At 42.6% G+C, this 18,835-nt stretch overlaps 1 protein-coding gene across 5 annotated transcripts; it reads left to right on the top strand.

Moving 5' to 3' along the window:
* Nucleotides 1-132: 132 nt before the first annotated feature.
* Nucleotides 133-16,922, top strand: ikzf1 (IKAROS family zinc finger 1 (Ikaros)). Of its 5 annotated transcripts, none has more exons than XM_031737930.2 (8): nt 133-449; nt 4,852-4,905; nt 5,080-5,193; nt 10,970-11,239; nt 12,736-12,903; nt 14,171-14,296; nt 14,728-14,859; nt 15,292-16,922. In XM_031737930.2, exons 1-8 carry the CDS (start codon nt 161-163, stop codon nt 15,993-15,995), a joined length of 1,857 nt encoding a protein of 618 aa, XP_031593790.1. In that variant the 5' UTR covers nt 133-160; the 3' UTR covers nt 15,996-16,922. The 5 variants fall into 5 exon arrangements, with proteins under 5 accessions (XP_031593790.1, XP_031593789.1, XP_031593794.1 ...); XM_031737929.2 differs by having other exon boundaries at nt 14,725-14,859; XM_031737934.2 differs by lacking the exon at nt 10,970-11,239.
* The last annotated feature ends 1,913 nt before the right edge of the window (nt 16,923-18,835 follow it).

The following is an 18,835-nucleotide window of genomic DNA, read 5'->3' as shown; positions in this document are numbered from 1 at the left end:
AAGGGGAGCTGTCCAATATGCAAGTGAGGAGTAACCCCCCCACCCTCCAGCCCACACTACCCCCCCACCTCCCCCAACCCCAATCAGCTTCTTCGGTGTGAATGAAATAAATAAACAATGAATGGTCCACTCTCCTCGCTCGCCTCATCCCATCTCATGCATGGCTGCCAGTAATGGTCTACTGGGTGTCAGCTTTTATTGGCACGGCACAAAGCAAGTGCCAGGGGTTCGGTGGCTCGACTCCCCACTGCAGACTGTGGATAAAAGCAAGCAAAATGCCTCAGCCGAGCTGAGAGACATAGTCATGTTGGGCTGGAACGAGGAAGTGCAGTGGAGAGGGGAGGGACTCAGGGCGCAGCTCCATGGGGCCGCCGCGGCGCTGCGACCTTCTGCACATGGAGCCGGGGAGAGTTGGAAGAACTTCATACTGCAAACTCAAGGAATAGCAGGTAAAGTGACTTCAACCGCACATTTCAGCTCGGCTCTCACCTCAAAGGCTAGGTCAAGACCTCTAAAGTGATTTCGATGGCAGTGAAATGGTTTAGGAGACATTTGCGCCTGACTGGAAAAGACTCTCCTTATAGTTTCGGTGCAGGTGCGCCTCAGCATCAAGATCCCGTTTGATGCGCGTAGTTTTCTTCTGCCACAGAGTTTATAACGTATTAAATAACAAGACTGTATTTCAGTAATATATCGAGGGAAATATATTGTTTTTAAAGTGTTGTCTGTGTCTGTAAGCTACGAGCAGTAATTTAAGGGAAGTAGAGGGAAATCTTCCCCATTTTCCTTGCGTCTTTTTTTCTCTCTCTCTTTCGGGAAATATGGATAAATTATTTTCCAATTAATTCGACTTCTATATAAACCCGAATCACATTTTCTTTAAGAATTCATACAGATCGGCTCGGGGCTCGTTATCATTTTAACTCGTTTAACTGTTTTTCCCTCTTCGGCTACGGCACCTGTTGCAACAGATGTGCGCACTCTGTAAACTTTAGGGCCCTGTTTTAAAAGTGCCTCAAGTTTATTAAGATATTTAAAAGGAACTTTTTTTTTTCAGGAAATAATTTTCTTTAATTTGTTGAAAGCGCAAAATTGACCGGGGCCTAAACTAATGCGAACATGTTTTTGCTTAAACAGGAAATCAGTACGCACCGACTAAACGCGCTCTCCCAAGCGGCTCGAGTTTACACATAAATCAGTCGCTCTGAGCATTTCTCGTTCCGTTAATCTTTGTGTCGGCCTGTTCAGAATCGAACCGCAGTCTCGGTTAGCCGGTAAGGCGTCTGTGTGAAGGGAAGAAAACAGGCAGGACTGATGAAACTTTTCACGCTGCTGACGCTCAAAGGTGAAAAAGTTGCTCATCAACGCCCAGGCTGAAAACTGAAAGATTCACCGCCGAAGTGATGGGGGAAATGATCGGGTTTTTTTTCTTCTTTTTAAACGCGATAAAAAACAGAAGTCCAAGAAAGCTGAGTTTCCTCAAATATATATATTTAACCCTTCTCTAAATTATTATTTATTAACTATAATTAACTGCGTGTTTAAAAGTGGCGTTTGTGGGACGTAAAATAAATTGGCATTACTTAATTTTTTTTAAACTTGGAAAGCATCTTTCTCTAATGTGTCCTATTTTTTTTTATTAACACATTTCAAGTTTACTGTCAAGCAGAAAAAATATATTTCTCCGCAAATGTAAAGCAGTTATCTACTTTAACAATAAATGTAATAAATAAACTAAACGAAAAGTCAAATAAAATAGCAGAAAAGTCATTTTGATTTCTGAACTTGTAAACGGAGCTCAGTACCTGCGCACATAGGGCTTTTTTTCATTGCTCAGTTGGAAAGAGAAGTACTGAAAGTGCTGCAAATCTGTCTGCAGATACATCATCTTTCTTGTCAGTAGAAACAGAAGTAGGAGGGGGGTGTGAAAGGGGGAGGGGGGTGGAGGGGGTTAGAGGAAGACAGACAGTTATTAAAATGATTGTACTGTCTGAATAGCAGAGTAGTGAAGTGTGTCAGATGCAAATGAAGGAAACTTCTTCTTCAGCGCACCTTTGCTCTCCCATCACCGCCACCACCACCACCACCCTCCTCCAATGATAGACTCCCAGAACACATCTGCTAACACTGTCTGCCCACTTCCACCCATACATTTCATGAATTACTGATGAGCATCTCTGCATGCACACACGAACAGAGGTGTCCGCGCACCACGTTGCTTGGCAGTGTGGGATCATCTCTTTTCTTCGTGATTGATAAGAAGGCGCCCACGGCGGTGTTACTTATTGCAAAACTCACAGGACGGATCGTTATTATTTGAGATGTTTTTCGATAATTGTCACTCAGACTGTTCAGTTAAAAGTGGAAAGTCTGAGTGGAGCGTATGAGTAGAAATCACTCAAAGTGGGGCTCCTGATGTGAGGTGAAGTGTGATGAAGCTGCATTCACATAGCCGTGTCACAGCACTGCTGTTTATCTGCAGATATAGTTTAATTTATTTAAAATATTTAATTGCAGCCAAAAAATATAAGTATAAACTTGTTTAAAAAATACTGGGCCTTCAGTCATATTTTTGACGTTTAATCAGTAGAAAGTTCGAAGTGAAACTCTCAAGAAGTGTCTCTCTTAAAAAAAAACTTCATATTTTCAGTTTGTTTTAACTGTGCATTAATCTAAACACACACACGCCACTGTGTCAGCTTTCTCCAGGGTATCCAGACTTGGCTGGTGTGGTCCTCAGTATCTGTTAACGGTTTCGTGTGTTTCTCATCTCCACCCTGCTCCCTGGTGTAGCTTTGCACCTCACTACCCCCACCCCCAGCGACACACCGCCACAACCATCCACCAAACACACACACACACACACACACGCACACGCACGTACAAACACACAGGAGGAGGACCGAAAATTCTGTCAACCCACAAGCCTCTTCCTGCCTCTCCTCAGTTGACGTACTCCGACCAAAACTGTTCCAGTCCCCCCTTTGCGCTCTGTGTTAGAAGTCTTTTCTGTGACTCCTATTTCACCGCCTGAAAGATTCCACCTGCCCCCAGTTCGTACACTCATACACTTTGACACTCGTACGCCAACGCGCACACACACACACACACACACACACACACACACACACACACACAATAATTTCACTCTGATTTGAGAAGGAGAACCATTAATAAGTCTGGATAGTTAGATGGAAATGTTTTAGTCGTGCTCCGGCTTTTATCAAAAAGTTCTACTTTCAGTCTGAGTCTTAACTTGACGATCACCAAATGCCAGAAGTATGTTAAAGTAGAAGCACTTAAAGTAAAAACAGAGCTGTCGGTAAACAGAAGGAAAAAAGCGCCATGAGTGTAATACTACTGAGAGCTCTGAATGAAAAAAAATTATTTCCTGAATATTCTACATGCACTTTACTTTCCACATGCCTACGCAAGTGGGTTGTGGCTGAATGTAGGAACTCTCTCTCTTTTTTGTAAACTTCTGTCAAAGCCCCCCCGCCAACACATCCGTGTTTCCCCTCTCACCATCTGCCCAGAAAAAAAGGGCACATGAGAATACACCTCCCTCTGCCCCCGACCTGCAAACTCCAGATGCTGAGGAACGGCGCTGCCGAGTCGTCGCTCGGCGCAGTAACACGCAACACCCCCGTGTTATGCTGAACAAATCATCTGCACCAGTGACCTATGCCCTGCCCCCCCCCCCTCGCCACCCTTTCTCCCTCCTCTCGCACTTGCATCCTGGGCGTCTTGCAGGCCTTTGAGCTCCTGACTTGACTCCGCAGAATCTTGTGCGTTGCGACAGAGCGGCCCCGTTGCTTCCCACTATTTGTTCCAAATGTGTGGAGCCATCTGTCAGTAAAACAGGAAGGGCTAGGTTCCCCTTCTCCCCTGGGTTTGTTTCGCTATTTTCGGGAGCTTCACTTCTCCCTGTGTGGCTGCTTGGACTGGGCAGCGGCCCCACCGAGGGCTTCTTGAAGTGGCGGAGCTGGGGCTGAGGCTGTCGGGCCCATCTGCTGCAGGCTTGAGGGCCATCCATTATTAATGGGGCCACGAGCATTGGTGACTCCTCAGATATGCAGCCCTGGCCGGAGGAGCGCTTCTGGACTCGATTGCCTCTTCTTGCTAAAAAAAAAAAAAGGGGGGGGGGAGTGTAAAAATAAATAAATAAAGAGAAGTTCTCTGTCCTTCTGCCTGCTTTTCTGTCTCTTTTCTTTTTCTGCACCTTCCTCTGACTTTTTGCCCTTTCACAGCCATCTACTTCTCTCCATGCACATCTCGCAGCCTTTCTCTCATCTCCTTCTTCTCTCTCTTTTCCCTCCCTCTCTTTGTTTCTGATTGTGGCTTGCGTGTGTCTGCACTCAGGCCGCGGGCTCAGCGATGCATGCTCAGTAAATTAGAGAGAACACGAACGCCGATCAGCTGGGCACGGCAAACACCCGCATCCCCGGTGACCTGGGGCCAGTTAATTTTCTGCTTAATTTTGCGGCAGTCAGTTTGCATTTTGGGATGATTATGTGGCAGGAAATTAACAATAAATAACAAATGTGGTCTGAAAGCCTATTCCCGGCAACCCTGCGCTACCGGCAGGGCTCCCATCAGTCGGGGCCCGAGCTGCTCTCCGTGCTCCGTCTTTCTGTCAGACTTGTAATGAAAATGTCTGTAATTCTTTGTAATGTAATGTGAGGGAGAGTGGTGTATCTGCGGCTGTGACAAGAGCGATCTCAGCGAGGTTATGGAGTCACGCCGAGAAGTACACCCTTTTACTCCACTCTAGCTTTTTATAACGTTGTTTCCTGCGCCTGCACTTGATTAAACTTACACGCACCTACATCTCTATCTTTCTCCCATTAGAGTACTTGCACCGCATGGAGACAGAGGAGGCCCAGGAAATAGCCCAGATGCCAGGTAAAAGCTCGCCTACTGCATGATTGAGCCGTAGAATGCACAAAGTAGATACAATAGGCCCACAAACAGGCTCTTACAGGATGGAGAGGTAATTTTGCTACCCCTGAATGAGTCATGTCGCAGGGGTGCCGTGGTGAGTGATGGGTGTTTGCTGGTGTGTGTCTCTCCCCCCAGACAGGGACAGTCCCCCTGCCAATGAAGCGTCCGAGGAGGCAGAAGAGCCCATGGCTGTCCCTGAAGACCTGTCAGCCGGCTCCACCCAGCAGCAGAACAACCGAGGGGACAAAGGTAACTCAAGCGCAGCCTGACCGTCACCGCTGCTTCTGTGAATTAAAATGAAAGTAAAAAAATCAGTGTGTGATAGCAAAATTACGTTGATGTATTGAATATATCCCATGAAGCGGCAATCAAAAACAAGCCTAAACGACTGCAGTGGCCTTCCCAGCAGTAGTCAGACGTATCATTCCCAAAGCATCCAAATCAGAGTAGAGCGCTTAAGTGAAAGTAATGTGAGGATCAAAAGTGTGACATATATGTTAAAAAAAAAGCATAAAATTAATCAAATGAACATCCAGTGGGAGATATTTGCTGTTCCAAATCCCTTGGAAAAATTAATTTAAAGCTGCAAAGAGACACATTTAGGTCATTGGCAGGAAAGGTAAAAAAAAAAAAAATCCCTTTGATCCATGGCACGTCATTAATAAGCTGAATCTTAAGGAATAGCTAATGTGGCCTTGATTTGAGTTTGCAAACAGCAAGCCAGGGAATCTCATGGTGAAAATCAGGATGGAGAATGCAAGGGGGACTCACATCAGTGACATATGTTTATCTCAAGTCTCCTAACATGGGCGGTTTGTGAAACAGGAAATGTTTACTGGTCATTAAAGGCTGATCGGTTTTATATGACAGCAAGATAACCAGACATAGCATTCACCTTTCATAGGACAAACAGTATAGTTGTTTTGTGTGTATTGTGCCTTTTTAATGTCAAAAAAATTAGCTACTTTCATCTATTGAATGAATCACTTGAAATCTTTAAATATCACATGTAGGAGATAGAATGCAAAAAAAAAAAAAAGAAGAAAAAAATGGAATGGCTCAAAATTGACCATCTTATCAGTGTTTTTCCACTTACATCCAGATAACGGCAAAGATTAGCAGCGCACAGTCAAAAATAAGATGTGAGAGGAAACTGAAATAGGATGTGTAAGAGTTTCCTAAGAAGAACTTGCCATCAGGCAGTTTCAACACTCCTGGAGATAAAGAGTTCAGGAACGGGGCCAAGCTCGGAGAGCGCATCACCACACCACATAGGTCGCACACCTGCTTACTCACAAAGGCTCTCTCTTTCCTACTTTTGAGCTGTCAGGTGCTGAACCCGACACAGGCAGGAATCTGTGAGTCTAAACAATCAACACGTGTTCAGCCGAGTAACGGAGGATGTGTGTGGAACCACGTTTTACATCACACATGCATGTCTTAGTCAACCGAAAAAAATGGGAAATAGTCGGCGAGAGGATTATCTAAATGTTTGACTTTCATTGGCAGCCTGTAAAGAAGGGAAAGAAGGTGCAGCTGGGTGTATGACTTTATGTTCTGCGTGCGAGTTTCTTTTCAATCCCTTCACACGAGTGTGTGTCTATATATAAGGGACAGAAAGAAAGAAGGGAAGTGCAAGTATCTGGTACATCTATGCATCACTGCCTCAGTGATAAGAGCCCAAATGAGTTATAATTATCGCCTAGGATCATGTGCTGCTCAGTTCTCTTTAGTGAAAAAAGAGGGGGGACTATATGTGGGACATGGGACCTCAAAGTATCGAAAGCTTAAAACCTCGAAACCCAGGTTATTTCCTGTTGCAAGTGAGTCTTTATAGCCTGGGAACGTCATTGTTGGCGCACATTCGCTGTGGTAGAAGCTACACATGTATGACTACACGCACGAGGGAGGTTAATATGTGACGCGTATTTAACCATTTCGTGAAAGAAACGTTTTTACCGCCTTGTGTCTCTTACACCGAACATAAGCCCAGAGACAGAGGCTCGGTTAAAGTCACAAGACTGTAAGATGACCTTCACAACATCCCAGTGAAATGATTTCGCTTTCATTTTCAGTGATTCAGATAGGTCCTCGGCTATGTCAGAGACATGAGACTGAGAAGGAGACTGAGCAGTCTAGTTCCCGAAAGCATGGAGGCGAGTTTAAAAAAAAAAAAAAAAAAAAAAAAAAAAAAAAAAACTGTGTGAGGGCAAAAAGCAGGCTGTTTTTGGTGTTCCTGCAAGTTGTGTTCAGTGTGTTGCTGGCGTGGTTTAACACTTGTGGTTCCACTACTTTGCACACAGGGTTATTTTCAGGCAGTGAGAGCAGCACAACTCAGTAACAGGAACCTCCAGTGGCTCCTTGTGTTTCCACGCTGCAGAGCACAGTGCTGTGTTGCTTCCTACCCGCTATGCATCCTTGTCAATGCAACTAGTTTATTTCTTCTTTTTATGCCTTTCTAAAGCTCTAGCATTTTACTTGTTAATTATTTTTCCAGTCACTGCTCCAGGACGTGCTGTTTCTTTATCTGTAGTGTGAGGATTAGATCCGTATCAGGTTATAACCATTTTATTGAGACCTGTTTTGTTTGTCTACTGTGATCTGACACTTGCTTCCCAAAATGAGTAAATCAGGATGTGTGATGTTCATGACAAACACGATGTAAAGCAAAAGCTTTCTTCCTATTCCCAATTTAGTCACAACTTCCCCATATCCATGAGAAGTGGGTGTCAGCCCAGCGTTCATGGTTCCCTTCTGCTCCAGCTGGTTGATAATCTCAAAGCTTCACTGGTGTATTAGATGATAATAGATAAACACATTTTTTTCCACCCGCTTTGTTTCAACCATTTCCTGAAATTGTACACCTGCCTCACTGTTAAAAGGCGTTATTCTTGGATCAGTTCTGTATTTTTGGGGGGTTAGAGAATTCTTTCAAAAGCTAATGTGCACGTAATTTATGTACATTTTACAAAGTCCATCGACATTTAAAGATTAAGATTAAGATTTAATTATCCATTACGCTGTGGCAGTTGAAGGTTTTGCGGCTAAAACCATAAATTAAATTAGCAGGATTGAAGTGGTATAGCCACTTATGGAGTTTTGCTTTCGAGTTCTGTGATATGCAAATGCAAATTCATAACTTGTACTCAAAAAAATCCCTACAGCTAAGCTACACTAACACATAGTCATGTAAATGTTTTGTTTCAATGAGAAAAAAAACCTCAGTGGTTAAAGTGAGAACCTCATAGACGTACACTTTGCAATAAATGTAACGTAAAATCTTCAAAAAAAGATGACTCTGGCTACACATCTTGTGATTTCTGTTTGTATCTGTAAAGACAGTTAGCAACAACATTCCATAAATCAGTGACGAGGTAACTTTACCAGGGGAACTGCTGGATTTCTGCATTTGCATTCATGAATGTAGACACATTTTTCCAGTAGCAGAAGTAGATTATTTTTATTTTATCTTACTGAATTTTTTAATTTAATTAATTGTATCACATTGAATAACCTAAACATGACTTGCTGAGAGTGTACATGAATTGGAAGTGCTACACAGTTAGCTGTCACAGAAAGGTTAGCTTAAAAAGTAACAGAATCATTATTACGAATGTCAGAACCAACAGATAAACCCAAATATGTGGTAGTGGTTAATTGTTCAATTAGTAACCTAAATGTAATAGATAAATTATAGAACTATGTAGTGTTATCCAAAAGTAACAGATAAATGATCAAAAGTGCTAGCTAAATTTAAGGGACAAATGATTATAGTTAAAAGTAACCAGAAGGAGATCTTAAAGCTAATGCTAAATATAATGGTTAACAGTTTGATGGATAAAAACAATAGAGAAATGTCCAATATAATTTTGATAAAAACCCACAAATAAGTGGTTCTAATAGAGCAAGTTTGAGCAGGCTAATGGCTAAACACCTAGCTACTTAAACAAGGACAATTGTTATTTTAACCGATATAATGTGAAACAGCTGATTCGTGAAACTCAGAAAAATAGCAACAAGTAACAGATAAATGGTTGACATATTTGACTGAAGCTAATTTAAGTCACTGATCAAATTGAGGGTGAAACAGATTTTATAGTTTTTCTTTAATGTCTGTAAATAGTCGTTAAAACAAGTCGTAAACGTCTGTAAAAACAGAGAGCTCGTAACTGAAACTAAACACAATAACAGAGCAATCCCCACTTACATGCCATGCTCATCTGTGGTGCATTGTAAGGACATTTTGAATGCTGTGTAGCCCCTAATTCCTACTTGGTTATGTAACATAAATGATGGCCAATTTAGCATTCTAACCACACTTTTGTTTCTTATAGACGGCAAAACTGTTTCTTTCCTTTCTTGGCATGGTTGGTGTGTCTTTTATCTTATCTCCCCAGCAAAATACAAGTCTGTCCAATAAACGCAGCAGTTTAACAGATGAGATTATTTCCCATGTGAAAATAAATAAATAAATAAAACACATTTTTTTTCAAAAGTGTGGGTATGGACTGTCAGATTATGAGAAAAGGGATGATCACCAACATCTCGTGATCCTACTCAGTTCTCATGTTTCACTCTTCCCTCTGTGGAAAATGTACATTAGGGGATTTATGCCCCCTCAGTGACTCTCGGTGAAAACAACACTCCTGCCTTAGAAAAAAAAAAAAAAACTGTTTCAGTTACAGGCTGTTTTACAATTCCTTTCCCATGCTTCCCTTTCTGTCACTTCTCCATAATTCTTGGTATTTCAGTTAGACAGGCCCTCTTTGTGAAGCTTCCCCTTTTCCATGGATTCCTATATTTCATGATTTCCACTTCTTCCTCTTCAGTTGTACAAACAGAGGTAGAGGCATGGGGAAATCAGGCTGTCACTGTGACATGCAAACCACAGGTTGGTAGCTGCGGGACTTACATGATCTGTCAGTTCTCTTAAATATTTCTTAAGTCCTTTGGTGGGAAAATGAAGCGGCTGAGAGTTAATCACACAGGGCACTTCTATTTTCCTTGGAACACTGGACATCGAATACACGCTACAGTGTGTATTGTTTTTTTTTTAAAGCTTTTCTACAGATAAGAGCAGGCGCTGATCGCTCGGGTATAATTTTCTTTCTGCACTTTAAAAAGCTAGAAATGTACAAAATGACACGAAGACCTTTGCAAATGAATACGAGTGTGAAGAGGCCACATGGCTGTATATCTGTGTTGTTCGCTCGGTTGCTATGATAGATACCGCGCGTGTCCCTAGTTTCGCACTGCTTCCTGTGTCTCTGTTTCCTGTTTATCTTGCTGTTATTTGCTTCACCAAAGTGTGATGGTGTGAGATGATCGGCATGTTTCTTCATCTCCTCACTGACATCCTCAAAGAGTAGACACGATGTCCACCTGTGTGCCCTTACGAAGAGCTTTGCCTTTTAATTGTAAATTCAGAAAAAAATGTCTGAAATAGGAGGGAAAGTTTCTGAAGGGCTGATGCAGCATCCCTCTTCACAAGAAAACGTGCACTAAAGGAAGTTGCCATTACAAAGCTGTTGGTGCCCTAGTTAGGGCAGTTGCAGTTTCTGTGTTACAGCTTATGGTGGTTATTCCAACAGGAGTAAACAGAGAATGTGCAGAGCTCCACTGAAAACAATAAAAATAAATTCAAATAAAGCCAGGTATATTTTGTCACAAATTAAAAAATCAGTAAAGTTCAGTTTAATAGCTGGAAATCACAGTATGAGTTCAGCATCATGGTTCTTCATACAAAAAGCAAAAAACAAAAAACTTGAGGCGACTTCTGTTGTGATTTGGCGCTATATAAATAAAATTGAATTGAATAAAATTGAATTGAATTGAATTGAATGAAAAAAAGATTTCTGAAAGTAGGAATATTAAAACACAGTGTTAGGATAAACAGCTCTCTAACTTCTCATGCCACAGTATCAATATCACACTGATAAATTGCCCATCTTTAGTATTTAACATCATGCAAGAAACAAAAATGCTCGTATTCTAAACCGTGGCCCCCCCTTGCCCTCTTTTCCAGCCTGTAACATTAAAGTTGAGGCTCGCAGTGATGAGGAGAATGGGCTGGCCTGTGACATGAACGGTGTGGAGGAGGAGGAGTGCGCGGAAGACTTGCGCGTGATCGATGCCTCCGGGGCCAAGGTGAACGGCTCACAGCCGAGCCCCGAAGCCAAGGCCTTCTCCTCGGCCGGCGGTATCCGGCTGCCCAACGGGAAGCTCAAGTGCGATATCTGTGGGATAGTTTGCATTGGCCCCAATGTGTTGATGGTGCACAAGCGAAGCCACACTGGTAAGCCACGCCGTCTGCAACACTTCTTGCCCTTGCTTTGCACCCATGTTCACTGTTAGTATAAAGGAGATGGATTTAGGGGTAGAGAGGTGTGCGCTGTGGCTCCTCCGCCTGTTTAGCCAAACATAAATTCTTTTCAGGAACACAAGCAATGTCACCATGCACATACTGTAGCTCTGTGTCTTTGAATACACACTCTCTGAGATTAACTTCTTTTGCAGTGTTCCTCACACTCACTTGTAGCATGCTTGCATCTGGCTGTGTGCGTGCAGAGCCTAATATCGTGCATGAAACAGACTTCAAGGTTAGCATTAGCATTCGTGATTGTTTATCTAACAGTCTCTGAATTGCCACGTGACAAGCAACTGATCAGGTTATTGTGTGATAAAGTAGCGGAGACAAACTTGGTCCAAAGAAAACATACCCTCAGTTGAGAAACAGGATATATGCAGCAATTAAATGGGATCTCTGCAAAGTGACAATTATCTGGCTATTAAAAGTTTTTCAGAATTCAAAATTGATATTCTATTGTAATGGAGCCAAACCAGTGGTGGGGAACATTTGTGAAAAAGGCACTTAACTGTCAGGCTTTAGAAACTAATGAAACTCAAAATGGAAGAAAGGAACAGTAGACTAATGTAAATGCAAAAGAAAGTACAATAAAAGATATAATGAAGTGCCTCCTATTTAAATAGAAAATATTCTGTGGTGAGTCTTTGCTCCTGAAATGCATTTTTAATGAATTTCCTTTTTTATATATTTTTGCTGCTTCACTGGTGACTCTTATTTTACGTGGGTGGGGGGGCCTTTGAAAAAAAAAGAAAGCCATATTAAAACGTTCTCACAGAATGCCACAACACTCGGAGAGGATGGATATTGGTTTATTCCAGAAGCGCTGATCAGGAAGACTGGCTCTCAACACAAAGTGTTTCCTTCGCTTTATTCAAATGAGGCTGAATTTGCATTGTGATGTGCCGCTCTTATTTTAGAGACGAAGAAGAGGAAAAAATGAGATTTTCAGATCAAATTGACCTAGGCAATGGTGCATTACGGAGCTGGCAGGCTGAGTCTGAAAGGCTCTTGTTCGATCAGAGCGCCAGAAGTCGGTGGGGCAGGGGGAGCATGGAGAGATGGAGTGTCACTCTGCTGTGAAACCCTCCCCACAGGCTGCTGGATCGTTCTCCGCCCCGGAGACGCCGCATCATCCGGCTTGTAGTGCGGCGACCTCCCGCGTCCCTGCAGCTTTTCCATCCGCACAGAAAAGACGAAGACTTTTATCGCTGTCAGTGGAGGGAAGGAACAAACACAGTCAGATTAATGCACTCAAGGAAAAGCTTAAAAATGAAACAAACTGTCTGATCCGATCCATAAAATCCTAAAATTAGAAGCCAATAAAACATACAAGTTATTCTGTCCCCCCCCCCGTCCGCCCTTTCTTTCCTTGTGTTTACATCTTTGCAGTAACGTCTGTCTGCTCTGTCTGTTCTCGTCCTCAGGAGAACGTCCATTCCAGTGCACCCAGTGCGGCGCCTCCTTCACCCAGAAGGGCAACCTGCTGCGTCACATCAAGCTCCACTCAGGGGAGAAGCCCTTCAAGTGTCACCTGTGCAGCTACGCCTGTCGCAGGAGGGACGCCCTCACCGGCCATCTACGCACACACTCGGGTGAGCATGCAAAGGTCACCCCCGCTGAAAACTTGTGCACTTTTATGTTGGATGATTTTTACAAAAGGCACAACAACTTCTGCAGCACATGCAGCGTGAGCTGGGACTATGTAAAGGGAAGTTGACAGGGTGTAGATATGGTGTCACTTTTTTTTTTCAAATGCTTTGCAGAAGTACGTGTTAGTGTAATTTGGGTGTAAACAGAATTCTCCTTCTGAAGAGTTTGTCAGAAAAATGAAGGGATAACAATCGCGATTGTGTCATTTTACAACGTAAATGTAACAGCACCTACAAAAAAATAAGTTAGAAAGATTAAAGCATCTGATATATGTTGGTTATTGAGCTGAATTTTAATCATATAAATTCAGCCTGGAGAGCTTTCAAACTGGAGACAACTGCACTTATAATATTAAAGACATAGAATACTATTATCATAGTAATGTCACTCCTAATATACAAAAGGAATGTATTTAAATATAAATTTATGTTAAAAAAAAAGGCTAATTATTTTCCATAAAAAAACAAACAAAACGCTAGCCACTTATTTTTACCATGCAAAAATAAAAAGCTGTTTCAGCTGTTTTTATGAGCATTCACGAAACCAGGATTGAGTTTGTTTTGTTTGTCTGTCCAGGTATGGGCAGAAAAATCCTCCCTTTGCCCAGAATTTTTCATATTTTGGATTTAATCTTCAGCACTTTTCAATTTAGGTTTATGCTTTTTTTTCTCTGTATTTAAAAATATTGCAAAATCATCAGTATTTGTCTGCATATATTTTCTTAGTGAAAGATAAAAAATGTTGCTCTCCATCATAAGGTTTCAGTTTGCACTGTGTTTGCTCTACACTAAGTTGTTACCTGAGTTACCCATAAATACAGAGGACATGAGCTCAGCACTATCTGCAGCAGCAGAGCTTATTGCATCCTAAGACATAAACTTCTACTTGTGAGCTCTTGCACAGGGCCTCCCAGAAATTGTTTTGGGTTTTTTTTGTCATTTGTATTTTTGTAGGTGGTGCTCTTTTCTTCCCCTTTTACTACTGGTTGTGCCAGATCCCTAATCAGCCCTTATCTTGTACTTAATCTGATCAAAATGCATTCGTAACATCAATTCCTTCCTGTGTTCTTTCAAGAAGAAGCAACCAAATGGCCATTTAACTCACTTTAGTGTTAATTATTTTTTTAAAAAAGTTTTAATATCAGACTTTAAATAAAATATTGCACTGCTCTGCTTTCACTGATGTAATTTTTTTTTTTTTTTTTTGCAGTTGGAAAACCCCACAAGTGTGCTTACTGTGGGCGGAGCTATAAGCAGCGCAGCTCTCTAGAAGAGCACAAAGAGAGGTGTCACAACTACCTCCAGTGTATGGGACTGCAAAACACCATCTACACAGGTTGGTGCCTCACGAGGCGTGCGCTTTAACTTTCACCCAGATCTAATGACCTACTTTATCCTGAGCACGGGACGCAGGAAACTGTGCACAGAACAGCAGCCTATCACAGTCACTGTCTTTGTTGCTAAAAAACAAGACAGGCTACATTTCCATTTAAATATAGGCTCGTGTAGGTATCCGAGCTAATTAAGTCAGTTTCTTTGTCTATATAAGTTCAGACACGTCATACTTAGTGTTCTGTACAGCTCTACACTAAAACCTGGAAACAGATCATTATGAGCAAATGTTATATTTGTAAACCAAGTGCTTCACGTGTGTCAGAATAGTCCGCTCTGTGCTCTGTGAGAAAACCACCATCAGGCTTGTGCCAGCAGGACAAACTCCAGTTACTTTGACGCTAAAATCTACTTTTCTGTCTTGCTTTCCAGTAGTAAAGGAAGAAAGCAACCAGAATGAGCAGAGGGAAGACTTGAGCCAGACGGGATCTGACAGAGCCTTGGTGCTAGACAGACTAGCTAATAATGTAGCTAAACGTAAGAGCACTATGCCACAGAAGTTTGTGGGTAAGGGCTGAAATCTGCTTCTTTTGTGTCAATACAATTTCGCTGCTTTTTGCTGAAAGAAAAAAAAGTGTAACTGTGACTGTTTGTGTTCATTGGGGTTGCATTTTTCTCTGCAAGCCTGGTTCTATGCAGTGCAGCCTGATCACAGACTGCACCTTTTATTTGCTTAATCGTCACTGGAAAAGACTACATTGAATTATTTACATTGATTCTGCATAGACCTGTTACATTTAAGCGATTTATCTCCACACAAAAAAAGAAACAACATAAAAAGAGGGAGAAAAATAGAAGATCAAGAGGTAGACTGAAGTGACTCATTTTAAGATTCAGCCAGAGGCTCAGTGTCAAGATGGTGAGATGATAGGATGCAGGTGAAAGTGTGTCAGTGTAGTACGAACCTCACCCTGCCCTTCTGTCTCTCTTTCTCTTCAGGTGACAAACGTCTGTCGGACCTCTCTTATGACGGAGGAGCGGGCGAGCTGATCCAGCCTCACGTCATCGACCAGGCCATCAACAGTGCCATCAGCTACCTAGGCGCCGAGTCGCTCCGGCCTCTGGTCCAGACCTCCCCGGCCTCCTCTTCCGATGTGGGCCTCAGCTCCATCTACCCCCTCCACAAGCCGGCGACAGAGGCCCACGCGGGGACGGGCTTGTCAGCCAAAGACAGTGCGGCCGAGAACCTGCTGCTGCTCTCCAACTCCAAGTCTGCCTCCAGCGAGAAGGACGGCTCGCCCAGCCACAGCGGCCAGGACTCCACGGACACCGAGAGCAACAACGAGGATCGCCCGACCGGAGCAGCCCCCGGCCTCATCTACCTGACCAACCACATCACTCAGGGGGTTAGGAACGGCGTGCTTCCCCTGGTGAAGGAAGAACACCAGAGGCAGTTCGACGCCCTCCGGGCCGGCATGGAGATGGCCTCCGACGGCTTCAAAGTAGTGACAGCGGACGGGGAGCAGGTGAGGGCGTACAGGTGCGAACACTGCCGCGTCCTCTTCCTGGACCACGTCATGTACACCATTCACATGGGCTGCCACGGCTTCAGAGACCCCTTCGAGTGCAACCTCTGCGGTCACCGGAGTCAAGATCGTTACGAGTTCTCCTCTCACATAACACGAGGAGAGCATCGCTACTGAGCCACGTCGACCAGAGAACACACACACACACTTTCACAGGATAGAACACACACACACACATCGACACACACACACACACACACACACACACACACACACACAGGCAAGCACATGCAATAAATTAATATAAATACATCATGTAAAATACACTGTTAATGTCTGTGTGTTTTTTATAAGGTATGCATGTTTGTTGACACACAAATAAATATACAACTATTAAAAACATTGATTTTCATCTCTGATACGAACTATTCTGTTTTTTTAGGTTTTTTTTAAGAAAACAAAGTAAATAAAGACTGTTCTTCATTCCTCACAGAAATGAAGAACAGTACTTCTTAAATACACATCACCTGTGTATGTAAATATACAAAGGTCTTATTTTTCCTCCTTTTTTTTCAAGATTTAAAGTAATAGGATTTACATCCTTTTTGCTTTGACACCTTTCTGTATTGAATAACAGAAAAAAAATGTCAATTCCTTCTGCGGGTGTTTCCAGTGCAGGCAAACCCAGTGTAACATAAATACAATCAGTAACGTAACAATCAGTGTAGATAGACCCACAGCTCCCCTGTAAGGTTTTAACCTGCTCGTGTTTGTAATAACCTTCACGTTATTTATACATTTACATGCCTGTCTGTTTTTTGTATTTATTACAGTGATCGATGTTTGTCTCTTAGAGTAGCCAAAGCTGCATTTTTTCTTTTTCAGTTCGGCTGTACTAAATGTGTATGATGTTATCTGATCCATGACTGCTGCTGGAAGCTATTTTTAGTGTTATCAGAGGGAAATGTTGTCCTGGACTTTTCTGTTTTATACCTGATGGCTAAGAATTGTTTGACCTGTGAGACGAAAACGAAGTTGACCTCAGTTGAAGGGAGCTTAATGCTTGCAAAAATATCAATAAAGGATATTTTATATATGCAAATAGTGTGGGAAGATTGTTTTTTTTCTGCTTTTAAAGATGGCTGTAGAAGTAAGAAGAAAGCATACCTCCTGGATATCCGTGTGCCAAAGGAAATGTGAAAATCTACAAATTGGGGTCGGGCTCGGCAAAATTAACTCGGGAGTTAACGGAAAGTTTCCCTCAGATTTGTTCCCACATTTCGCTCTCTTCACACGCTCCTCAAAGTCTGTGAAATAATTAAGTTTACATGTCATTCATGCTGGCAGCTCTAGCTGTCAAAGGGTAACAAACAGTGAATGACTGGCATTTGGGCAAAGAAACAAACAAACACAAAAAAAGCAGACGGTGAGAAAATTAAGAGGGAGTGAAGAGTAAACAAACACACCCACACTGCAGACTTGTTTTGCAGGGAAAAAAAGGCGAATACCAACTCAATTAAAATTTAATTTTGCTACATTAGATAATAAATCACCAAAGGGACAATATGAGACTGAAATATTGCAGGGTACATACTCACACACACACATACTCATATAAAAGCATGTCGACATGTGCCGTGCGTCCAGGACCTGAAGAGTCTGGATGGTGCTCTGAGCGGCAGAGAGCTGGGACAGGGAGGATCAGCCACCGGAGCAGAAGGCAGGGGCCAGGGCTCTGAGGGCCAGGTCTGTCTGGAGATGCTCATTCGGGGCCGGCAGAGGAGCTCGGCAGCGTCGAGCGCTGAGACAGCCTTGTCCAGATGGCTGCTGTGTGATTTAGCAGAAACGGGAAGCAGCTGTGGCCAGCGCTGAACCCCCCTACGCTTGACTAGGACCCAACAGGGGAGGGAGGGCATTTGCATGAGAGGGATAATCTGGCCAACCAACTCTGGCCCTGCCAGAATCCCAGATCTCACTTCCCCTTTCAGCCCTGGACAGAAATACTCCTTCAAGAAGCAGACTAAACCAGAGTGGTGGCTTTAACATGTTCCAACAAGAAGTTTGAAATGACCATTTTTCACACTTTTGCTGGGCTGCGGTTCATTAGTGGAAGACCATAATAGAACATTTACTGCAAACTTCGCAAATGGGAGCGCTGTTTTTACCGGTGTTTCTCAACAAGTGCAGATTACATTTGATTGCCTGTCTTGGCATTTCTTCACATGGATTTCACTACTTAGGAATGCAGTTTGATCATGTAAAGATATGTCTCAATAAATGAGCAATGGGGACATTAAGGGCATGTTTGCATGTTCTTCAGGAAGAGAATACTCAGTAGCAGAAATGAACTCAGCATATTTGATCAAAAGGCTGAAAAAAAAACAAACCCAAAACAGAACATATTATGTTCTTTTACTCTCACATTTATCTACCTTTCAGACTGAGAATGTTACATTTAATTGTTACAATTTAAACAGTGCTGCAAGCTGTCTCACACAGCACGCCATAGTATTATTCAGATAACCTATTAAAATACTCTAAAATGCCTCAGCAGCAGAGGCAGATCAAAGGGATTCACCTTAATAACTCAAAGCAGTGGATAAGGTCCAGCAGACCCAGATCATCTCTGGCTGCTTGCATCAATATACCTGTCAATGAATATGACCACAAACTTAAACAATCCAGGTGAATTAATTATTTTTTAAAAAGTTCACCCAGCTCACTGTTACGTAGTAAAACTACCCATAGAGTCCAGACTGCTTTTTGACCAGGCTGTAAATATGTTATTTAACATTGTAAAGTTGGACATTATAACACAGTGTCTGTGGACTGTTGGTTTTGGAGCCAGCCTCAAGTGGCCATTAGAGGAACTGCAGTTATGGAAGACTTCTTCACAATTTTTCCACTGTGTAGACTGCGCTGTGGTAAAACAGAGCAAAGAAACCCCCTTTTTCATTAATAAGCAGCAAACACAGTCTAATTTCATGGTTGGTGGCACAGAATGTTTTTCTTTAAAT

The sequence above is a fragment of the Oreochromis aureus genome, linkage group 13 (assembly GCF_013358895.1).
Source record: "Oreochromis aureus strain Israel breed Guangdong linkage group 13, ZZ_aureus, whole genome shotgun sequence".
Classification (NCBI taxonomy): domain Eukaryota; kingdom Metazoa; phylum Chordata; class Actinopteri; order Cichliformes; family Cichlidae; genus Oreochromis; species Oreochromis aureus.
Note: the sequence above shows the minus strand (reverse complement) of the source record. Positions and strands in the feature narration are given on the sequence as shown.

Coding starts and splice junctions, on each gene's coding strand:
- ikzf1 (XM_031737929.2), top strand. CDS start 161: ATGGCTGCCAGTAATGGTCTACTGGGTGTCAGCTTTTATTGGCACGGC. Junction 4,906..5,079: donor GGAAATAGCCCAGATGCCAG/GTAAAAGCTCGC, acceptor CTCTCCCCCCAG/ACAGGGACAGTCCCCCTGCC. Junction 11,240..12,735: donor GCACAAGCGAAGCCACACTG/GTAAGCCACGCC, acceptor TCTCGTCCTCAG/GAGAACGTCCATTCCAGTGC.